The sequence below is a fragment of the Cimex lectularius genome, unplaced genomic scaffold, assembly GCF_000648675.2.
Source record: "Cimex lectularius strain Harlan isolate CLEC.00 unplaced genomic scaffold, Clec_2.1 scaffold3, whole genome shotgun sequence".
Classification (NCBI taxonomy): domain Eukaryota; kingdom Metazoa; phylum Arthropoda; class Insecta; order Hemiptera; family Cimicidae; genus Cimex; species Cimex lectularius.
In genome coordinates, this window is record NW_019392688.1 from 4026036 (window position 1) to 4049325 (window position 23290).

A 23290-nucleotide genomic window follows, 5' to 3' on the forward strand; every position below is an offset into this window, starting at 1 on the left:
AAAAGTATGTTATTTTTAAGCGTACTGGGTTTTTCTTTTCCTTAAAGAAAGGATAGTCATCCACCTAAAAAAGTAAAATGAGACTATTGATATTGATATGACAAGCCAAGGAGAAATAAACTGGTTCCGAATTGCAACTGGAAAGGGGGCGAAAGAGTACTTGGGAAAGATGACAAGGGCATCATGGCAAAAAAGATGGACAAACAGCAATAAGGGTCGGCTGACATTCAACTTTTTCCTCAGCGTTGAAAGGAGACAAAAAGCAAAATGGCTACACCCCGACTACTGGACCACCCAAATGCTGTCAGGATGTGAAAACTTGGCAAGCTATCTCCATAAATTTAAGAAAAGAGACAGCCCTTTATGCTCCGTTTGTAGCACTGAAGAAGACGCGGAACATAAACTCTTCAGCTGCACCAAATTCAATGCAGAAAGAGAACGTTTGCGAAAGACCATCAACTCAGCAGAATGGCCGCCGAATCTCCATAAACTAGTATGTGATACAAAATCATTTTCAGCACTAAAAGACTTTGCCTCAACTAGGTTTAAATGAACAAGTCCCTATTTGTTCTGCTTACTAAGTCTTAAATATTGTTGTTATTGTTAGAGTTTTACTACCGTTATTTATTTATTGCATAATTAATCAAAGGTGTACGGTTCCGGGCTGTTTTTCTCTCCTTAGTTAGAAAATTTTGATAATATAAATACATAGAAAAGAATATCACGAAAATGTAAGGGTTCAAGGGGAAACCAGCAAGGGAAGACTTTTTGTTTTAGGTTTTAAAATGAAAATATTGTTCCCACGAAAACCGATCAGTCGTCTCACCTGTAGGAAAGGTCATCGGGAGGTAATTTGAAATCCCTTAGATTTATAAATATAAATTCGATTAACTTAAAGCGTTTGTCCGCCGGTATGGGGTCTTCCTCAGGTACGGCGGGATGGTGGAAAGGGGGAAAAGTAAAAGTATGTAATTTTAAGCGTACTGAGTTTTTCCCGTGTAGTCTGCGGAGTGATTAATAGGGTGAGGATAGGCAGACAAAGAATATCGGTAGCGATCAAATCACAAGGTCACCACCCAGCAGACTATACGGAGAAAACTCACAATCATTACTTTATGCCAAACGATTTAAAAATATGCACTTGGACTTTTTCGTCAGCTTATGGATAAAAGAACATTGGTTTTGTGGTTTAAACATTATTTAAAAATCTAGAATTTTCAACAAGGCCCTACAAATAGTTAACCAATTCTTTGGCAGTTTCTGTTTTAGATAACGTTCTACACATGTTTTTCCTGGGAGGCTGTTAAATCACCGGACAGATCGAAAAATAAGCGACAAATCACTACTCTCGCATGGAAAAATCGTTATCTTTACCAATTATTCAAGAAAAACATTACAATTACCAGGATGCATTATTTTTACAAAATTCCAAAAGGGGATGGCACGATGTCGATATTGCACCCTATTTTTACTGGAAACTCTATCCCTCTATCAGCCTCCGAGACTCGATCGGACAGGCCTTGGACGTGTCATTTTTAAAGAAACCTCATCCAATATCAACACTACCTCCAAGCCCTTATTGATAAATTTATCCCTCTGCCCTTGATTTTCTTGATTTTCACAGTATAAAACTATTAATAATGAAAATATAAAATATTAACTAAGAATATGATAATAATTTTTTTTTCTTTTTTTACTTTATTTAACATTTCTGCCATATACAGTTTCGCTAACTTTACAGAATTGGCTGTCCTCAAAATTTGTATTATAAATAGTAATCAAACAATACGATTTATGGGTTTTCTGAAAAACGAATAAATAATCTATTAATAAGAAAACGAACAATAAATAAATTCGCTAGTTTTCGTGATCCGCTTGACCAATTAATATCTTTCAATTAATTAAGGTTTTTAGTTGAGATAAAAAAGTCAGTGTTACGAGCGGGATTCGAACCCACGATCTTCGGCTAGATACGCCGCTGCTCTACCACTTGAGTTATCGTGGCCTCAATCCACTCGGACGTCAACTTCTCAACCCCACCTTTTGAATTTTCCTTCCTTTTTTTTAACTAAAAGTCTTATTTATTTGATAGATATTAATTGGTCAAGCGGACTACGAAAACTAATGAATTTAATAAGTTGAAATGAATTATACTTGCTCTAAAACTCTCCGTGGCCATTTCATTTGTCGCCGAGAATCAAATAGATGACACGACATTTGAAAAATGGCAAAAAGGAGGGAAAATTCAAAAGGCGGGGTTGAGATGTTAGTATCCGAGTGGATCGAAGTCATGGTAGCTCAAGTGGTAAAGCAGCGGCGTATCAAGCCGAAGATCGTGGGTTCGAATGCCGCTCATGACACTGACTTTTTTATCTCAACTAAAAGCCTTAATTAATTGAAATAAATATTAACAACAATTAAATAATATATTAGTAACTTAAATTTTGTAACGTTCATGTCAAACTGCCAATCTGTACCCTCGTGAAAATGGCGAGTTTCGTCACTTCACTTGAACTTCATATCATAGGGAATCGTTGTGATGTTTCCGTTTTAGTCTTTGCTGCTGTTTAGGATGGGGCATGTTTGATGCTGCTCTTGCGGTCGTGTTTTCATGCGTGCTCATTAAATCGTGGAGTTTTTGATAGCGTTCTTTTATGACATCAGCAACTGATGGTATTCCAAGATCCTTGTGGAGTATGGCATTTCTTACATACCAGGGGCGCCTGTTATTACGCGAAGCACTCGGCTTTGAATTGTTTGTTTCATTTGGATTTGGTTCCGCGACGCAGAACACCAGACCTCACGTCCATATGCAATTGGGCGTATGACTACAATATATACCAGGCGCTTTAAATGGGGTAGTAGTTTTGATTTTTCAGAAATAAGGAACTTTAATTGCTTTATCCGATAAGTTTTTTAATTGTTTGATAAATATGCGGGGCCCAAGTCAGCTTCTCATCAAGGGTTATTCCTAGGATAATATTCTTTATGAAAAAAAAATTATAAATAATAAACCTTTTGTTGCTACATTCGTGCTAAACACATGTGAACTAATTTAATTTAAAGTATTATTTATTACACATAGTGTCTTGTGAACAGATGTCAATACTTCAGAAAGTTATTCTAGATGTCGAAATTGACTAAAAAGTCCCTATTGTTCAAAGTCTGATTCTCAATTGTATTTGTGATATTTTACTTTCCAATTCCATTAAGTCCACCGTATCTCAGAAAATCTAAACTCTACTGTAAATTTTATTGCATCAATGGAAAGACCGTTAAAAACTGCATGTTAATTCTTACAACCTTTAACAGACGAAAAATAAAATCACTTGGAAGATAAACTTTTACGAGTTTCCTAGGTTCGTGTCACGGGCGTGAGTTGGCACAACGGTTAAGGCGTTGACAGGGAGCTAATAACTGTAAGGTAAAGGTCCCGGGGTCGAATCCAGAAGCCCTGCAGTTAAACCCGATATACTTCGTAATGGACTTTTTTTCAAAAACACCGTCACCCCGGGTTCATATAACCTCGTAGTTGTAATACCCTTGATAAAAAATAGTTCTTGTGTAACGTTTAGGTTAAGATTTTCTTGGTTGTGTAAATATTGAATGACAGCGCTTACAGAAACGTTATCCCTGCTAATGAGCTGTAAATATTTGTACTTCAATTAGGTACTTGTAGGTCAATTATCACCATTGTAAAATTAACGTTTAATTGCTAAAAATACTACTAAAAATACGATTTACCGGTTACAGAAGGTTAAAAAAAAATAGTACGTAATAATATTTTAAAACGTTCATTCAAAAATAATGAAAGTAATGTATAGTAAAATAAAGACATTTTAGTAAAAAATTGAACGTGATAAAAAAACAAAGGACTTCTAAATATTAAATTTAATTAATTAATCTTTTTATGAGAGGTCTTGGTCGTGAGTTCGAATCCCGTTGGTGACACTAACTTTTTCATTTCAACCAAGATTAGTTAATTGAAAGAAGTAATCTGGTCAATCAGACCACTAAATATAATGGATTAAATTAAATGTTCAAAATTTCAAATTTAATGAAAAATGCATGTCTGACATCGTTTCCTAACATTTGCACTGCAATATTTTGTTATTTTACATAAGGTTAAATAAATTTTTAAAAAAGGAATCTCATAGGGTGTTCAGTATTCTTTCCACTGGTGAAATCAACCTTACATTTGATTGTTTATATATATTATTACAGTACGACAAATACATTATGAAATACGGGGAATTTTATGGAATTGTGAAAGGTTGAAGTAACGAGAAAAGTAAAATATCTCGAATACATTAGAATTACATTAGAAGAATATTTACAATTAGCCTTTAGACAATGGGGAGTTTTGAGACCAATTTGACTTGTAGAATAATCTCCTGAAGTATTGACTGTTCACGGGACACTGATGTATATAAAGCACTTCTATATACTTTATACATTTTTTCAACCCCCTATTCAAGAAGATCAACAAATTTAAAGTGTTAGATATATCAATCATTTTTTACTAACGAATAATCTGGATCTCGCTTTGGACTATAAGAAAAAACAAATTCAATTGTTATATGCCAAGCTTTCGACCTATTTTAAGGTCATCATCAGGGCAAAACAATCTTAAAGGTGTCTTACATAATTATGTTTTTAAAAGACTGAGTCGGTCTTCAAAGTAATTTGAAAACTTCTATTAAAAATTCAAATTTCACCTAGAACATACCGAGATTCAGATTATTCATTTCTTTCGAACAGATCGCAGTTAAATAGTGTGTTGTTTATACAATTTTGTGATTTGTTTGCTTAAGGTTGTAATAAAATAAATTTATCTTATAGGATTTTTATACATTCCTCATTGATCAATCATCAATAATCAAAGTTACAGAGTTAATACTTCATAAGACAGCGCTTTATGAGAAAAAAGTTGTGAAAGTTGAATTGTCTCGAACACAATTGGGAATAGAATGTAAACAATAAGGACTTATAATCCTGTTTGACATGTAGGATAAGCTCGTGAAGTATTGACGTCTGTTCACGGTAAAATCTATATTCGTGGTTCCACTTATTAGTGTCACCCCTTGTTAACAATTGAACATTATGTTTTTCAAATGGTATACAATTTGACTTATGTTTTTCCTTCTCGAATGTGGGATAATAGCTCATCTCAAAAAAACAACAACCAGTTTTTCTTTCAATCCACAACGTTTCGGATTTATTTTAATCCTTCCTCAGGTGAGTTAACGCAGTGTTTAAAACAGTGGTCGTCAATCATTAATATTTAGTAACAGTTTATTTTAAAATGTTTTAAATAACATTTATTAACAAATGTTTTAATATTTTGAACCTGACTAGAATCAGGTTCAATATATTTTTTTTAATGTGTTTTTTTTTATAAATAAACTGTTCCAAAATATTAATGACTGGCGGCCACTGTTTTAACCACTGCGTTAACTCATCTGAGGAAGGATTAAAATAAATCCGAAACGTTGTGGATTGAAAGAAAAACTGGTTGTTGTTTTTTTGAGATGATCTATTATCCAACCTTCGAGAAAGAAAAACATAAGTTAAACTGTTGAGGTCGAAATATAAGAAAACATCGTACACAATTTGATTTGCCGATTCATAAAGTCCATTCGATTTTATTAAAAATGTCACAAACCATTAACAGTTGTGAAGCAGGATCTGAAATTCCAGGTAGAAGAATCGAGATTGGGCATTAGTTTTTATTTTTATAATAATTTCATAGTGAATTTATATATAAATGATTAATTCCTTTGTGTTTTTAAAGAAAATTTTATTCAGTAGTTTAGATCAATTTCATTCATACCATTAACACGTCAGATCCATTTTCTTCTTATCTAAATTATAACTAATAAAATAAAGCGTGAAAGCCTTAACAGATATCTGCCCATTTTTACCTTCCTAAAAATCGTTTTTTACCTAAAAAATAAATCACTTAGAAAAAACTTTTGTCAGCAAACATTGGAGTGTTGCGTGTCCGACAAATAATTAAGATAATGAAAAAACCAAATCTATAGGCCTTGCCAGGCCTGAGATATTGTACATTTAGGAAACGAGGGCATTAGACGTTTTCGGGCCGAATCACGCCATCAGAAAGAAGTCAATATCATACTGTGTACGCAGAGGGTTTCGTAATAAAACGTTATTACTGAGGGAAGATACCCAGAATGGAAACATTTTCTTGTATATCCTTCTCATTCAAAAATCCATAATCAACGGTGCCCTGTTAGACATATCTCACGTGAAACCACACAAAGTAAATACACACCTATGATTTTATCCATTGATTTTCCTCCGACCGATAACACCGGACGAAGGGCGTTTATTGCCATGTACATTTTATTTTGTTAATATTATTTTTTTACATTATTAATTTAATTATTTGGAGATGCCGTCTGGTGTGCCGTAGGTTTTAGAAAAACATTATCATGCCAACGTTTCGATCTTTATTGAGATCATCTTCAGGGCCTGGGATTTATAAACATTGTTTGAATTTTACATATACATGCAGGATGTGGAAAAAAATTATGAATTTATACAATGCTAGAAAATTTTAGATCTAATAAAATATTTGAATTTATACAATGCTAAAAAAATTTATATTTAAAAAAAGAATCTAAAAAAGAAAATCTAAAATTTCCTAGGATTTTATAAATACAATTTTTTTAAAAATTTTTCTAGCACTGTATAAATTCATAATTTTTTCCCACATCCTACATGTATTTGTAAAATTCAAACAATGTTTATAAATCCCAGGCCCTGAAGATGATCTCAATAAACATCGAAACGTTGGCAGGATAAAGATAATGTTTTTCTTAAACCTACGTCACACCAGACCGCACCTCACGATCTCCGAATAATCATTGGCTAACGGTCACTAAACACCACACATTATTAATTTAAATTTAATTTAGTTTTATAAGTGGAAGACGTGATTCTAAATTTTGTATCCTCACAGACTGTCGAAGCATTGTAGAAAGGATAAATAACATTACCCCAGAATATAAATGCAGAAACTATATTTTTGCCCAAATCTGTAGGAAAATGCTTGAGACAAAAATCATGGGAAAAAGGGTGGCATTGTGTTGGGTGAAAGGCTTATGGCAAAATGAAACGGTGGACGCACTTGCAAAGGAGGCTGCAACATCAGGTCCAACCCATGACATTAAAATTCCTAAAGAAGACGGGAAAAACTTTTTGGCAAGAAAAATACAACGCATCAAATGTTGGCAATTATTACAGGTCACTGTTCCCTGAGCTCAAGAAAAAAACCATGGTTTTCGGAAGGCGATAGCCCAGAAGGAATGTCAAAGGAGTTCAATTCTACTATTTTTAGACTGAAGACAAATCATGTCCTATGGGGTAGCTACAAGAAGAGAATCGGTTTGGTATCGTCTCCGAACTGTCCCACTTGCGATTGCCCTTCAAATCCTTCCCACATAATTTTTGAATGTCCAGAATATGAAAATGAAAGAGACAAACTGCTAAAAAATCTGAGCAAAATCCCAAACATTTCCAAACCAATAAACTTAGAATCTGTCCTAATAAGCAACAATCCATCAGCTTTCAACATAATCTATGGATTTCTAAAGTCGATAAACGTTTCTTTTTGATTATCTTCAACCATGAAAATTTAGAAGATGATGGAGCTGAAGGAGTGGGTGCGGGCGCGCGGCGGGGACCTGGTCCTGGTCGGCCGATCCCGCTCGACAGTAAAATGAAAATAGAAAACTTCATGGGTAATATGCCAGCGTAAACCCCCCCCCCAAAAAAAAAAAAATTGGAACACGTTTGGTTAAATGTAATTTGCATAGAAAACTATCACTGCAGGTAAGAACAGCACTTCTGTACTTAACGCCATTTTATCACATATTGTCATTAATTTTAATCCAAGCCCATCGAATTCAAAAATAAAGCCAGATCACCTGTATATTTATGTAAAAGCGTACTTTCCTTCGATTGCCATTTAACTACGCTGAGAAGGACTTTCCAGTTGAAGGATTATGATGCTCCTGAGTTTTGAATCAGTAGGTGGTTAAAGGTTTGGGGCTTAACAACGGTGTCACAGAGGTCGAAGTCAGTGTGTTACTTTTTTTAGGTATGCACGGCTTTCTCCGTGTTCTGTATGTGCCATCGTTGTTCTACACTTGTGCCTAAGCCTTCACTGCATCCATGAAGCCACTGTAGGGAAGAACATTTTGGTTGTAATTCCCATGCTGGAAGAAGCCCATGCCTTTTTTCACCATGTCCTTTCTCTGAGCATTTTTTTATGTCACCGGTACCTGTGTGAGCGCGGTAGCCAATTCAATCCATTGAATTTGAAAATGGTTTTATTTTCAAATTTTTTGTAGTATAGCAGATATGGGAAGTGATCGAGGCAAATATACATTTTTCTGATTTTCACCTGTCCAGCAAATTCTAGAAGTAAGGCGAGCGTTCGATCAAGTGTAACATGAGGGTTTTTTTCATCTAAAGTATCCTACCAAACATTTTGTACTTAATCCTTTTATTCAGAAATCGTGAGATGCGGTCTGGTGTGATAGGTTTCGGAAAACATTTTCTTTATTGTGCCAACGTTTCGATCTTTATTGAGATCATCTTCAGGGCCTGGGACTTACAAACATTGTTTACATTTAACAAATACATATAGGATGTGGAAAAAAGTGAAATTATACGATGCAAAATATATTTTTTATATTCAAAAAAATAAAAATAAAAAAAATATATTTTGCATTGTATAAATTGACAGATTGAGACTACTGTCCTCTTGGGGCCAATCTATACCTAAGATATCCAAACTACACCTTCTACCCTCCTGCATCCTTTGCATTTCAATCTTCTGATGTTGAGCCGGCAGATTGAGGATCTCCAAATCACTCCTCCAACCAATAGCCGAATGGACAAAGAATAATGAAAACAAATACACATATGTACCATTTACCCATCGAAGCGATACCCCCTAACAGACTATTCCTTAACACTATTCCTATCCCTAAAACGGACAGATTATGTTAATCTTGGATCTATCTTCACTCACGTCTACTTGAACCGTCACAAATAAACAAGGCCTATGTCCTAGAACAATCATAGCCCTTTAGTTCAAATTCCTCAGAAATTACCATTTAACTGTCTCCAATACCACCTTTCGTAATGACCTCAGAATATCTTTCGAAGATAAACCAATCGCCAACAAATTTCCCAACTTCCACGATAAATTCACCCCTCACCCCAACCCATAAGACTAATCCAAGTCCAACTTAATCCACCCCTATAAACCGATCGGACTGAAACGGAGACGGCCCCGCCGGGACCTCCTCATCAAGATCAAAGGATGTCAAATGGTGATTTATTCAATTTTGAAGTCGATATTGCTTAAAATCATGTTAAAAAATATGTATGATAGAATACTGAAGGTAATAAATAGATAATGTTCTTTACCATCGATTTTTTATTATGAAAATCTTATTTTTTGCGTTGTAATACAATCCCACTAGAACCGCAGTTAAAAAAATTGACAAAAATTTTGCAAAATTATCAGCGTGAATTCTTTGATATTAGGGATAATGCATCCGTTAACAAAACCAAAAACAATTAATTAGTATAAAATAAGAAATCAAAATAGTTGGAATTATTGTACTATGCCACATATTAGGGCATAAAGGTACTCCTGAGAATAAATTTGGCCTTTTTGTCCGACCGGTTTGCAAAACCTGACTCTCCAGCAAGAGGGACTGGAGATCTTTCATTTTTAATGGAACTTCTGAGGCTCTATGACCGTTGTTAATTGGCCTTTCTACACCTGCGGAAAAGCTAGTCATGTACACACGTACTACATAGGTAGGTGTATGGTCTAAACTAAGTTTGAGAGTTTAGACATGTAAACTGAGACCCACCAGAATACTGGATATTCCGCTAAGGACTCACCAGCATTAACATTAATAAATACATTCACACTAACAAGAAACTATGTGTACAATTAAAAATTTGAGAGGCACGAGGGTTTTACGTCAGCATCTCGCCGAAAATCACTAAAAAAAATGTATAAACTTAACTGGTGGCTCCGTGGGTACTATATATTCCGCCACAGTCCCACCAACACATACACTTGCTGATATCCTTTCTTTTCGTCCTGTGCTAAGCCCTTAGATTGACTTTTACAGGGGAAGACTTTTATTCACTAGTCCGAATCAACCCCTCGCCGAAAGTTCGTCACGCTGTGGAGCGTATCCAGGATAGGCCTCAGAGCGGCGTCCGGTCGTAAAATATGCTTTTTTAGGTACGCCAGCCTTTTCGTTTGATCGTATCTCTAACAAATTTCTTTATAGAAGGCATAGTTGATGTGCACCCCTTTACTGAAAGCATCAATTGTTGCACGTTTTTTGCCGGCGTCCTTTAACTATACTTCTCGAAGGTTCGCGATTATGATGCACTCCAAGAAAATGTGTTCCGCAGTCTCACCACCGCCACACGCACACAACGGTGAATCTATTCGACGATAGTTACAAGTCTACACATACATTTATTCCTATAAATAAATTCATACAATATGTATAGATAAAATTTGGGGATTCGATGAGAAATTTGATATACGCCAGTGCCTCCCCCCTTTTCTATTTATACACAACTTTCCTCCAACAATTTGGTCGGTCTGAGGGGTACTCTCAGTCCCCCAATAGTCGGATATACTCACTCATCTGATTACGCTAATAAATACATTCATTCAGGACTATAAAAAATTAACCTAGTTAATTGGGTCTGTAGGTACACTATAATCCGCCCCAAACCCACTCATTCACTCAAATAGTCACTCTAATAATTTCATTCATTCTAGTTGGTAAAACTCACATATAGAAAACTACAAAATGCAACCGTATACATGTATCCACTTCTGGCACCCAGTCATCACTGCTTTGTTTTAGAATGTATTTGAGTTTCATGGACAAGTAATTTAGCCTTAAACTATAAATTTATTGTAGAACAATAAATATAAATACTCTCCTCAATTAAAAAAGTATCAATTTTAACTTACAATGTCATTAAAATTGAATTATCTAATTTTTAAAACAAGGGTACGGAGACTTCTGAAGAAGGGCATGAAGGTGTGCCACAAGGGTTAATACTCGCTCCGCTGATGTACACAATTTTTACGTTTGATTCGCCCACAAATGAGAATGCACTTTCTTTGATTGAATATAAAAATATATTTTTTGCATTGTATAAATTCACTTTTTTCCACATCCTACATGTATTTGTTAAATTTAAACAATGTTTGTAAATCCCAGGCCTTGAAGATGATCTCAATAAAGATCGAAACGTTGGCACGATAAAGAAAATGTTTTTCTGAAACCTACATCACACCAGAGCGCATCTCACGATTTCTGAATAATCATCTATTAACGGTCACTAATCACCACACATTTCTACACGAGAAGAACGAGGAATCCAAAAATGTTACACACAGAACAAAACAAACATTAACGTAACTTTTTTTGAAATGGTTTACATCAACAGGGATAAACACAGCATCAATTATAGAACGGACACATGTAAACTCAGGCGCAGCTACTCTAATATCATTAATCAAATTCAATATCGATAACATACAAAAATATAATATAACATATAAAACAATCATCACATTCCACATATTCCATACATTTCTACATAGTCTAATTCTTCAACAATTTGGCTTTTTCTTTCCCTAATTATCCCCGTCTACATAATCCTGAAAGGATAATCTGGCCTAACCATTACCCATTTTTTCCCATTGTCGGCTCCTTTCTGCTCAATGAAGACGACTGCTCATACAAAAATGCCTTTCTATCCCCCCTCCAGAATCCAACATATATAAACATAAAACATCAACATCTAATTGGCACTTTCAACACGACAAACAAGAATGACACATCCACCAGAAAACAAACTCTTTGAGTGAGTACAAATACTTTCACTGAATCTAAAATTTCTAGCGTTGTATAAATTCATTTTTTTCCACATTCTGCATGTAGTTGTAAAATTTAACAATGTTTATAAATCCCAGGCCCTGAAGAAGATGTCAATAATGCTCGAAACGTTGGCAGGATAAAGATAACGTTTTTCTAAAAACATACACATACCTACTCAAACCTATTTGGATGTTAAAGATGCTAAGCCTGCTAAATATTACTATATTCAAATATTACAAAGATTTCAATTCAAAATTTGAAGGCTAATTGATTCTGCCCCTTTTTACGTAAACAATAACACACTTCCCGCGCAGGTGCCCCTTATGCACAGAAAGGTTGCTTGATATGCCCCACATAATAGAGGCGTGTGTTGCCTTGGCTCCATACAGAGAGCGTGTAGGCATGCCGCCGGACTTAAAAAGAGTCCTCGAACACGGTAGCGAGTTTCAGAGTCCCCTGTTCCGCTTTTTAGGGGAAACTGGGGTTTTTTATTTTATATAATATGTCTTATGTGTTGTGTCTATATGTTTTGTCTGAGTGCATGTATTTATTAGCGTGAATGGCGAGAGGTTAGGGTGAAATATAACGTTATCATCGCCCCTCGAAAGTTGAGAGCGTATGAGTGTGTTCGGGGTCGATGGAGGAATATTTATAAAAGTACTCCATCGACCCCAATCTTGATTAATTTGAGTATAGGTGGTGGAGGAATATCAAGTGCTCCACCGACCAAACGGAATGAGTGTACTGTATGGATGTATTTATGTGTATGAATGTATTTATTTGTATGAATGTAGTGTTTGAAAGTGTAAATAGAATTTAGACATAGTTGGGGCCTGAATTAACCTAGATGTCGGAAGCCCCAGTCAAAAAAATAAAACACGTCACAGAGATCTTCACATGCCAATAGTCCATCAAAACACATTACAGACGTTTTCATTGTAAATCACAAAATCACACCAACACACAAATACGATTACTCCACTCCCGACAATTACTACGTAAACGTCTGAAAAGAATATGGATAAGAGACCTTTTAAATTATTACGTGTTAATTTTCAGTAATTTTCCGTAAACTTTGTTTTATTCGAAAGCTTTTCATCTTTGTATATGGTGATGAAGGTTGTCCAATTGTCCGAAATAAACCGGGTAATCTTGGCATTTTAATTCGATTAGCCGGCTTTGCGATTAATGTTGATTTCAAGTGCGAGCTGATTGAGCGGTGATATTGATTTCGGTTCATAAGTCATCTTTCGTTTTCCCCTAAAGCGGAAATAACTTTTCGTGGTTCATCGCGACGTTTGCCGATGTCCAGATCGACGTTGACACATTTTCTTTATTGTCGTTTCCCATGTTGAAACACTGTTGTTTTTTAGTATTTAACACCAGCAAATTTCACCAAATTTGTGTTTCTCCTAAATTAACATTCCCACCGCTTACATATTCCATTTATTCAAATGTTATTACCTATTTTCCAATCTAGCGACAGAAGAAACTAAACCTAACTACGTTTACCCAGGTTCAACTTCTAGGGCAAACTTTACAAGAGAGTTAAAACATTGCAAATCGCCTTGATAATCTTGTTGAACTTTGTTATCTTTTAGAATTATTGTTTCACCGTGATTCATTCTTCTGTGGACTTTATGAAAATAAAAGTTTTTGTTAATCGTTAAAGTGAGCGATAAAGTGGAATGGAATTCAATAATCCTTTATTTGTCTTTATACAGTTTGTGATTTAAATAATCTACTATAAACACTAGTTGGAATTAATTCTCGTCAATTTTGATCTAAACAGTTTAAATTTTTCAGTAAAAAGCCTGAAAGCACGGGAAAACTTGGATCAATCGCTCACACAGCAAGCTATGTTAAATCTGCACGACCGATTCGTCATGTGGGTTTTTAATCTATTCAAGCGCCTTACTAAGAAGGAATTCCTTCGATGAAAGCCCAACCGCTCACTTAGCCAACGCTTAATCATGGATATCTTTTTGGTCTGCGAATTGAGTAGAATCCGTTCTCGACCAAAATCATTCGAATACTTTCGATCTCAATGCTCATATTTCCTTGCGACTGGAACATATCAAAACCAGCTCTTGAAATAAGATTAGTCAACTGTTTTGTCAATTGCAGACAGGTGTTGTGTGATATATAAACGGAAAAGATAAATGACTTTTCTCCTTGAGGTCTGAAGGGTGATGGACCTGTAGTTTGGCCCATTCCGATCTTCCTAGACCAGTGTACTTCGCTCAAAGTCTTGCTTTTCTCCGCGTTCTCCTCATTAACACGAGGGCACATAAGCAGACAAGAAAGATCGGAAACGGCCAAACCAAAGGAAAAACAGTATGATTTAATTAGAGAGTAACCCGTTTGGTTTTGATTAAATCATTCAGGTGGTGGTGCGATACATTAAAAAAACGGAATGAAAAAATGCAAGATTTTTGTGCTGTCTTCTTGACTATGAATCTGTAATTTGGTCCTTTTAAATCATCCAAATATAAGTAGTTTATCTGTGCGATTTTTCGAGTGTATGCCCTAATTAACATTAAGGATAGTCAAAGGAATAATAGCGGAAACAAGAAATCATAGATGTCTTCTTGGTCTCTGAATGGCGATGAACCTGTAGTTTATGTCTTAATTAAGGTCTTGTCTGTCCCTCAATCAGAGGAGGCAAATGAAACGTAGTTTGTTCAATTCCGATCATTTAGTTTGTCAGACACATTAAGATTTCCGCTGTTTTCAGTTCTGGGTTGCGCGTTTCCCTGTGTGTGTATCTGCACTGACGATGGCGAGAAGCCAAATCACGCCTGATAGACCAAACCTAGCAAGGTTAGGCAGACCAATGTAAACTCTCACAAATGAATAGGGATATTTGTAATTTATTCTTATTCTATTAATTTTAATTAAATTAACCGATATATTCTTGTGAGCTGTATAAAACAACAGCCGGAACAACATAGGATCTATTATCAAACCTCCGCCAACATCACCTGCAAATCTAGAAAAATATTTAACTGTTTCTTGCATGCTTCCCTTGTGGAGACCTAAATAGAAAATACAAACCAAAAACAAACAAAAGTTAGTCCTCATTTTTAATATTCTATTGTACAAATGTGTGGTGATTAGTGACCGTTAATCGATAATTATTCAGAAATTGTGAGATGCGGTCTGGTGTGAGGTAGGTTTCTGAAACCTGAAGTTCGCAATATTTTCTGAAACCTGCAATATTGTAATCTCTTCAACCATGGAAAGACATCATCATGAACCACAAGTTCGCAATATTGTTGTGAGAATGAGTCATCGAGGTCACCGTCAAGTGGATATCCCAGAAGCAGTTGGCGTTCTTCACAGCGTGGACTCCCTGGCTTTTGCCCAATGCCGAGAGACAGGAAGTGTCAATAGGAGGCCTGGAAGTGGATCTCAGCGCATTACGACGTTTAGGGAGGATAGAAATATTGTCATTGCTGCAAGACGGAACCTTGTCCATAGTGCCCGCCAGATCCTAAATTGAAGTAAAAAATGTTATGGCAAGGCCTTTATGAACACAAACGATTACGAATCGCATATCGTATGCCCCTTTGAGTCGACCTCAGCAACAGCACGCCACCAGCATCCCAAGAGAATGTGGTGCAGCGTGCCTAAAAGAGATCACCAATGTTTACTGATGAATCCCGTTTCTGTTTGTATAGTGATAGTAGGCGCCGAAGAGTCTACCGAGAACAGGGGATGCTTACAATGCCCCAGTTGATGCTCTCTTCAGTCCAGTTTTGAGAAGGCAGTGTAATGTTCTGGGCCGGGATTTATACTGGAAGACGAACTGGACGCCATATTGTTGAAAGCAACCTCACCGCAATCCGTTACATTCAAGTAATTATCGAAGAATACATCCCTCAATCCAGGGATCTCAGGTTTTTTTCGATTTCTGGATGGCAATGTCAGATATTAAGAAACCCTGGCAATTTCCCATCTCCTCCTTCCTCCATTGCCTCCATACCTCAGTCCCATTGAGCATACGGATGCGTTACAGACAAGGCTATTCGATCACCATCCGCAGTCAGTTGACCTGCTGCAACAACTGAGTGGTACATTGCAACATCTATGGAGTGAAATTCCTCATGGTATTAGTGACAACCTTATTAACAGTAAGTCTAACAGGTGCACAAAAGTTTTAGCAGAGGACACACGGTATTAAGTGTCTAAAAAAATTATTGTATCCAATAAACAAAATTAAGGAATTAAAACCTTTTATTTCGTTATTTTTCGAAATCCCTTATTTAAATTTTCCTTCAGTGAAAAATATAATAATTTCTAATAAATGTTAATTCAATTTATAATAAAAATAAAAAAAAACGCTAGGGAGAGTAAATACTACAAAATTGGCAATATTCCTATTCATTTTTGAGCAGTTTATTTACACTCGTGTCTTTTAACCGTTCTCGCTATACTTCCTGCGTGTACAATTCAAAATAGAGGTATATTAGAGGAAAAACGTAATCGAAGTAATCGTTAATAAAGATCTTTATAAGGATCGAAGGAGGGTTCGCAACAGCAGATGTTATATCAACCCTCGAGGTGCCGGTGTTTTTGAAAAAAAAGCCCATTTGTAAGTATGCAGGGCATGATTCGAACCCGGGACCGTTGTGGCCACCGACGGCTATTTAACTATGTTAAACCTGCTTGACCTATCAGTCATGTGGGATCTGTTCAAACGCCTTGCATAGAAGAAATTTAAACTCTCGGATTTTGTTCTTTCGAGAAGAGTCAAAGCTCCAACAAGATCATGCTTTTATACAATCATAACCACGTAATATGAGTGTTCCAATTTTAATTTACTCAAATTCCGAAAAAAGTGGTTTCACCATTCTGCGAAACGGAACAGGAAGTTTGACGTTAATTCCTGCCGTATAACAGGATTTTGTTTATTTGTACTTTTCATATTCATCATTCCGATGACCAAATATAAAAAAATGTTAATTACAAGTTGAATGATAGACCTAAATGATGAGTGAAACTCCAATTTTGGTAAAGAACAAATTTCCATGATTGACACAGTCAAATAAACGACTTTAATGATGTTAATGATAATTGATAAGAGAAGATGATGGGTGGGAAATGCACAAGTGTATCAACGCTTGGTTTCTGTAATTTCAGCTTATCAGATCACTATGAACTAGGTTCATCATTTGATAAAGTCTACCACTATCTAATTTTCCCTGTGAATACAAAATGATTCTATGCTTTTCGGTTTATTTTCTCTTTCTGTCCCTTTTCAGACATTTGATTTTTCTTTGTAAGTATAAAGCGTGTAAAGTCAAAAGCAAATGTAAAACATTGAAAAAAATGTTTGGTTATTTATGTGACGGCCGTTTTTAATTTTTTATCTGGGACTTAACAAGCCGGTATAAAACCGTCTGAAAGGGCCTTAAACTTCCCAATTATGTACTCCGGGCTTGTCAATTAAGCATCAGCCTCGCAAGAAAAGATCTCGTTTAAAACTTCTTTTTTTCCCCTCCACGCCATTCTTAATAATTAACCAGAAAGATTGGCTTTTTCAGCTCTTGTCAGAGAAAAAGAAACGGAGGGGAAAAAACAAAATGAACGTGAAAAATTACTAATGAAAACAATTGGACAGGTAACGACGTCACAAAGTTGGAAACCCAAGCACGTAGACGACTGCGGTTCAAAATGCTTTTCACATCCTCACCACCCAGCTTCAATTTTTTTCCCTTCAAGCCCGCATTTAAATAAACATATATTTTCCCCTTTTTTCAATCTTTCTGTGATTCATTTGTCTTTTGAAGTATGTCTTGCAATACTGTTGACCATGAATATTGACGTAAACCGTTATTGACATTATTAGCTATCTAAATCTAAATTTTGATCTCGTAACGTTATTAATAATATAATTAATATCTTGAATATGTACGGTTGTTGATGAATATAGCAATTAGTGATAATTTCGATAATGGCATTCGTAAAGACGAATCATTCCTACATTAATTGAATGTTTACCTTTATTTTCTTGTCGATCTGGACTTTATTTATTGATATACCCACTACCTTAACCATTTTAAGACGTTGATCCAAAATCACATTTTCTCTTTTTCATTTATCTATTTCTTTTACAGCTGCATACAAAATACAACAAGCAATTATGGTATTTACAATTATATACATATGCACATACACATTTATATGTCTGGCGTGATTGGTTTGAACAGCTACCATCCAGTTATAGTGGCCGTAATTGGCCATTGTGGCGTGAAGTCAACAGCAGTCCGTAGAGTTGCTGAAGTTACAAAATCAGACGGTCGCGAGGCCACCTGCGCTTCAGTCTTCTAAGAGGGTTGGAAGGAAGGGTTGAGCTGGACAGTTGCGAACTAACGGAGTATCATGAGAGGATAGTTTTGAGCGAAATTTTTTGTAGCGAGACTGGGCTAGGTTTGGGACGTAGGGTATTTTGAGATAGGAGTGGATTGTATGATTGATGACGTAGAATAGAACTATCGAGCGAAGAATTCTGGATTGTAGGGATTGAATTTTGATAAGATTGAGCCGTTTAGCTGTCCCGTATAGTTCAAGTCCTTAGGTCTAATTTGAGGTGATTAGGGTAGTGTATAATAGTTTTTTTGTTAAGTAATGTCAGTTTAGATCTTTTGTCAAATAGCCTCTTCAGCATTTTAAATCTAAGGTTACAGCCAATTCGTTTTAGTCGGATGTGTGGATTCCACGTAAGTCTTTTGTCCATGTAATAAAGTTCAACGTAACATATACTATTCGCTGGAGGAATCGGAGTGTCGTACAAATAAACGGTGGGAGTTTTATGATTAAGGTGAAAACTATATATTTAGATTTTCGATTTCTTACTTTGATTCTACACTGTCGAAGCCAGGGTTCAATCATATGAAGATGGATCCGAGGTTGCTGATAGAAGTAGCAGGATCGATGTTTGGGAAGAATTGCCGTGTCATCGGCGTATGTGAAGGTTAAGTTGTTGGAATGTAATGGGAAACCAGCTGTAAAGGAGTAAAGTAAGGGATCAAGTGTGCTTCCTGGGGATGCCGGCTAAAATTGGAAAAATAGAAGAGGAACAGGTACCTTGGGTTACTTGGAAGTTTGTTAGGACGGATTTGAGGATAAGGTAATATGTAAATGTAAGGATGCTCTTTAGGTTCCACGACAAGCCCTCGTGCCACACGATCAAAGTCCTGCGCTATGTCAAGGAAAGCACCAGAGCAGTATTGTTTAACCTTGAGGGAGGTGGCGATGGTGTCGAGTGTGAATAGTCGAGTGGTAGCCGCGGAATCCGAATTGGTGGTTGGAGATAATATTTAAGGTATCGATGATGTTGTTTAGGCGATGAAGAAGAAGTTTTTCGAGTACTTTGACAAGGATAGTAGAAGGCTGATAGGACGAGGTGAGGTAAGTAGGTTTTTTAGGTTTAGGTACCTAAACCTAAGGTGGAGAATTTCCAAAGGAAAGCAAAGTACTTGTAGAGGGTTTTAATAAATACTATTGCTTTCTTGGAAGTTGATGAAGGATATTAGAGTTCACGAGATCATAACCAAGACTTTTATTTTTAGGAAGGTTAATTATGACCTGGCTGACTTTGGGAGTAAAACTCTTAGGAATTCAAAATTCCCATTTCGCAAATTTCATGATGTTCCACTTATTTTGTAAGTAGACGGTCAATTTTTGAACAAAAGTGGACTAACCTAAAAGGAAATTCGGGGCTAAATCTAAAAAAAGGGTTCAAAAGTTGAGGAAAGTTACGTTACAGTGGAGAATATTCAGGTTTTAAGTAATGAAACGTATTTTTCTTAAATGAACTCTTAAAAATTGTAACTTTTGAAAGGATTAAGATAAAACCATAAGGATTACGGCATACTGATCCACTTTAGAAGAACTGTCACCGAATTGTTTTTTTTAACATGACGATCTGATCATCCTGTATCGCTTTGCCAAAAACGTGAATGAAAATATGCATTTTAAATGTTGAAAGAAATTTAGTTTGTTTATGTTTTTGTTGGTTAAGACATTGTTTTTTGTTTGTCACCGGTACATAATCACGACGCTGTGCGAGCCTGAGGTGTGCTATTGTCCGCACGCGGTGGTTGCAGCCGTTTTTTGGGTCGGATATTTCAATTCCGCCCTCAACCCGATCATCTACGCCTATTTCAACCGCGAGTTCCGGGCTGCTTTCAAGAAGACTCTCGAATCCTGCTGCAAGACGCTCGTTTTGTGGAGGCGGTCGGGCGGAGGATTGGACCGCGACTCAGGACTCGCCGCCCCCGGCTACGGGGGCCAGCGTCCCAACCAGATCGCCGCCTCCAACGTCTCGTCCCAAGCTGAGATACACGTGATTAACTCATCCATCGCCAGGGCGTCGACGACCGAGGAGATCGCCAACATAAACCACAATCCCGACGCAACCGAGGACGTCATCTAGAAGATGTCGACAGATTCAAAACAGTACAAAATTCTCGACAGGAAGTCGAACTCTTCTCTCTTCTTCCGTTGGTCTAGTTTACAGTAATAACCACTGTTTACTAATTAACGCCCAAACACGGCAACAAAAACAATCGAAACAAATCGATATTTCACGAACGAATCAATAGATTAGGTCAAATGGATTCAGTTATACGTAAAAATATACGTTGTTAAATTGTTTCCTAAACAAATCAATAAAACACATTTATTGAATCAATCGAAGAACTTCGAAAAACAAATCTACTGAAGAATTGTGTAAATTAATAATTTCAATAGATTCTTGAGGTGCCCCTCACATTATTTTGTTTTTAAACCATCCCAAATGCAAAGTTTTTACAGACTTTTTCCTAATAAAAAAAACTTTTTCATAAACAACCAATTCTATCGGTTAAAGAAAACAATTTAATAATCAATTTAGTATAGGTTTATACAAGCAGATCGATTGACATTCAACTAAAACTTTTCTAGCATTAAAAACCATAGCATTCGACGCCTTTTGTTATTGTTTGATATATTCCAATGCTGGTTTTTATGTTGTAAAACCACCCTATATTAAATTTGGGGTTGTTTTTCATTCTAGTCAATCTCACGTTTAACGCGGATCTCTCGGTTTTGAACCAGAGACCGTGAATATAATAAAAAAAGGGGAAAACAATCAAGCGCTACTTGGTTTTAGATTGAGACACGGTGGTAGAGCAAAATATGTTTTCCTTTATAAAATGCCAACGATAGTTGTACAAAAGTTTCCTTTTGGAAGCATCGTAATACTCGACGATAAATTTTTGTAATAAAGATCCAGAAAACCTATTTTGTATAAAAACAAGCCAGACCTTGTGGCGGAAATAAAAATAAAAAAAGTATCTTCCAATAAACTTTATGCACAAAATCCTCAGAAATTGTTAAACCGAGTAGGCAAACTTTCGACACAAACCAGTGTATTAATTATAAACCCAAATGTGATAACCTTGTTTTATATCTCTAGTCAAATCTTTTTTTATAACTATAAAAGTAAAGTCATAAAAAAAATAAAACTATATTTTATAAGGGATCTTAGTATGAATGTTTAGATTTCACAGTTAATAAGAGAGATATTTACAGAACAATATGCGATTTCATAAGGTTGAAAAAAAGGTTCGTGTGATGATCTTTGTAATAAAAAATAATATCAATATGTATATGTGTTTAAAGGTTTTTCCCTATAATGTCAATCACAAAGTAGAATTAGCAGAACAGGGTCTATACAAATCGTACAATCCAAAAAAAATTAAGCAAATTGTGTATATTTGTAAGGAATTTGTAAAGCAGGAAGTTACCAAATATTAGTTCGGTTTTATTGTTAGTTAGTTTTAGGTGCTTGGAATTCTTTTTTTTCGAAGTTAAGAAATGAAATAAAGGAATGAACGTATTAAAAGTGATGAATGACTTTAATGGATAGCTATAAACTAAGACTTTGTGGATCCTAAGCAATTCAAAATACACACAAACTGGCAGATTATTTTTTTTAAACGTAATTTTAATAATTTAAAGCAATAAATATAAAACAGTATTGTAGAGTTCATATATTTTTGTTTATATTTTACCTTATTGTTAGGCATCGTTTCAAATTTGGTTGTCCAAATTTCGTATATTTAATAAAAGTGAGCGTGGGAGGGAACAAATTAGATTTTTAAGCTCGACTCCACCCTTGCATGTGACTTGGATAAAAACATTGTTTAAACAATGAAACATTGTACATGTCTATCTTTATTTTTAATGTCTATAAATTTTAGATAATTAGGATAACCCCAAAATGAAAATTGTTTTGTTTGAACCTTTTTTAGATTTTATAAAAAAAAGAGAACATAAATTAAAAACGGGTACAAATGTCTTTAATACAATCTTTTTCCGGCCGGAAGGTATATAAATGTATACAATTAACAAATATCTTATTGTGTAATGTACAATCAATGTTATACTTTCTTAAAGATTATATGTGATTTTGTCTGATCGTACCAGACGAATAAAATGTTGTTTGGCAACTGTTTTTGTTTTCAATCTGTTGTTTTTGTCTACCCTGGAATTTTTATTTTAAAAAATAATGTTTTGGAGATACTTCATTTTTTTTAAACATGTCTTCATTAGAAAATTACTGAAAAATCGTAAATTTTAACCGAGTGATTGGCTCTCTTATTCGGAAACAGGTATGTTGGATACAACGAGGAAAGTAACGTTTTTCCTCCTCATTAGAGCCTCTTTCGCCAACCCTCTCCCCCAAAAAAACGCAATTAACGTCTATCCGTTTGTTCACCAACACTTTTACCCCTTTTTTATCGATCCCGCCCCAAACGACGGCGATCAATCCGCTTTTGGTTCTCAGTTCACCTGTTTTTCACCTCCTTGTTTTTTTTTAACAACTTTATTTTTCTATATAATCACGAAGGAGGGTGAAAAATCTGCTCTTTGTTAAAGAAAGTAGGCGCAATTCTGAACTTTTAACTTGAAGTGAATAAGCACTTCAGAAATTTCATTTGCCTCGCAATGTGATTGCATCTCCAAAGATAAAGGATAAGACTCGAGTTTTTCTAGAGGGTGTTCTTTTTACATGGCATAGCTGAATTTCCCCTGAACCAATGACACTATCAAAAAACAAAAAATACGTGTTTAATATTTTTTAGCCTAGTTTCAAATTTTTACGTTTTTTGGAGAAAAATTATACAGGGAACCTCAGCCCCATTCAAAATTTTACGACCATATACCACCTGACACATCATTTTAAAGGATTTTTTACACTGAAAGCAATGGTACAATCGGATTGTAAATTGGTCATAAAATGACAAAATTATGGCAATAAAAAA

At 35.6% G+C, this 23290-nt stretch overlaps 1 protein-coding gene across 2 annotated transcripts in view; it reads left to right on the forward strand.

Moving 5' to 3' along the window:
- The window catches only part of LOC106662125 (octopamine receptor beta-1R-like), a 236637-nt gene extending 215238 nt beyond the window's left edge, over positions 1-21399 (forward strand). The window contains exon 5 of one of the 2 annotated variants that reach the window (XM_014385937.2): positions 20027-21399. In XM_014385937.2, the coding sequence (XP_014241423.1) occupies positions 20027-20415 (389 nt within the window). In that variant the 3' untranslated portion in view covers positions 20416-21399. Of the gene's footprint in view, positions 1-20023 lie in introns of both variants that reach the window. The other variant, XM_014385938.2, reaches the window with a different exon arrangement.
- Positions 21400-23290: the final 1891 nt, after the last annotated feature.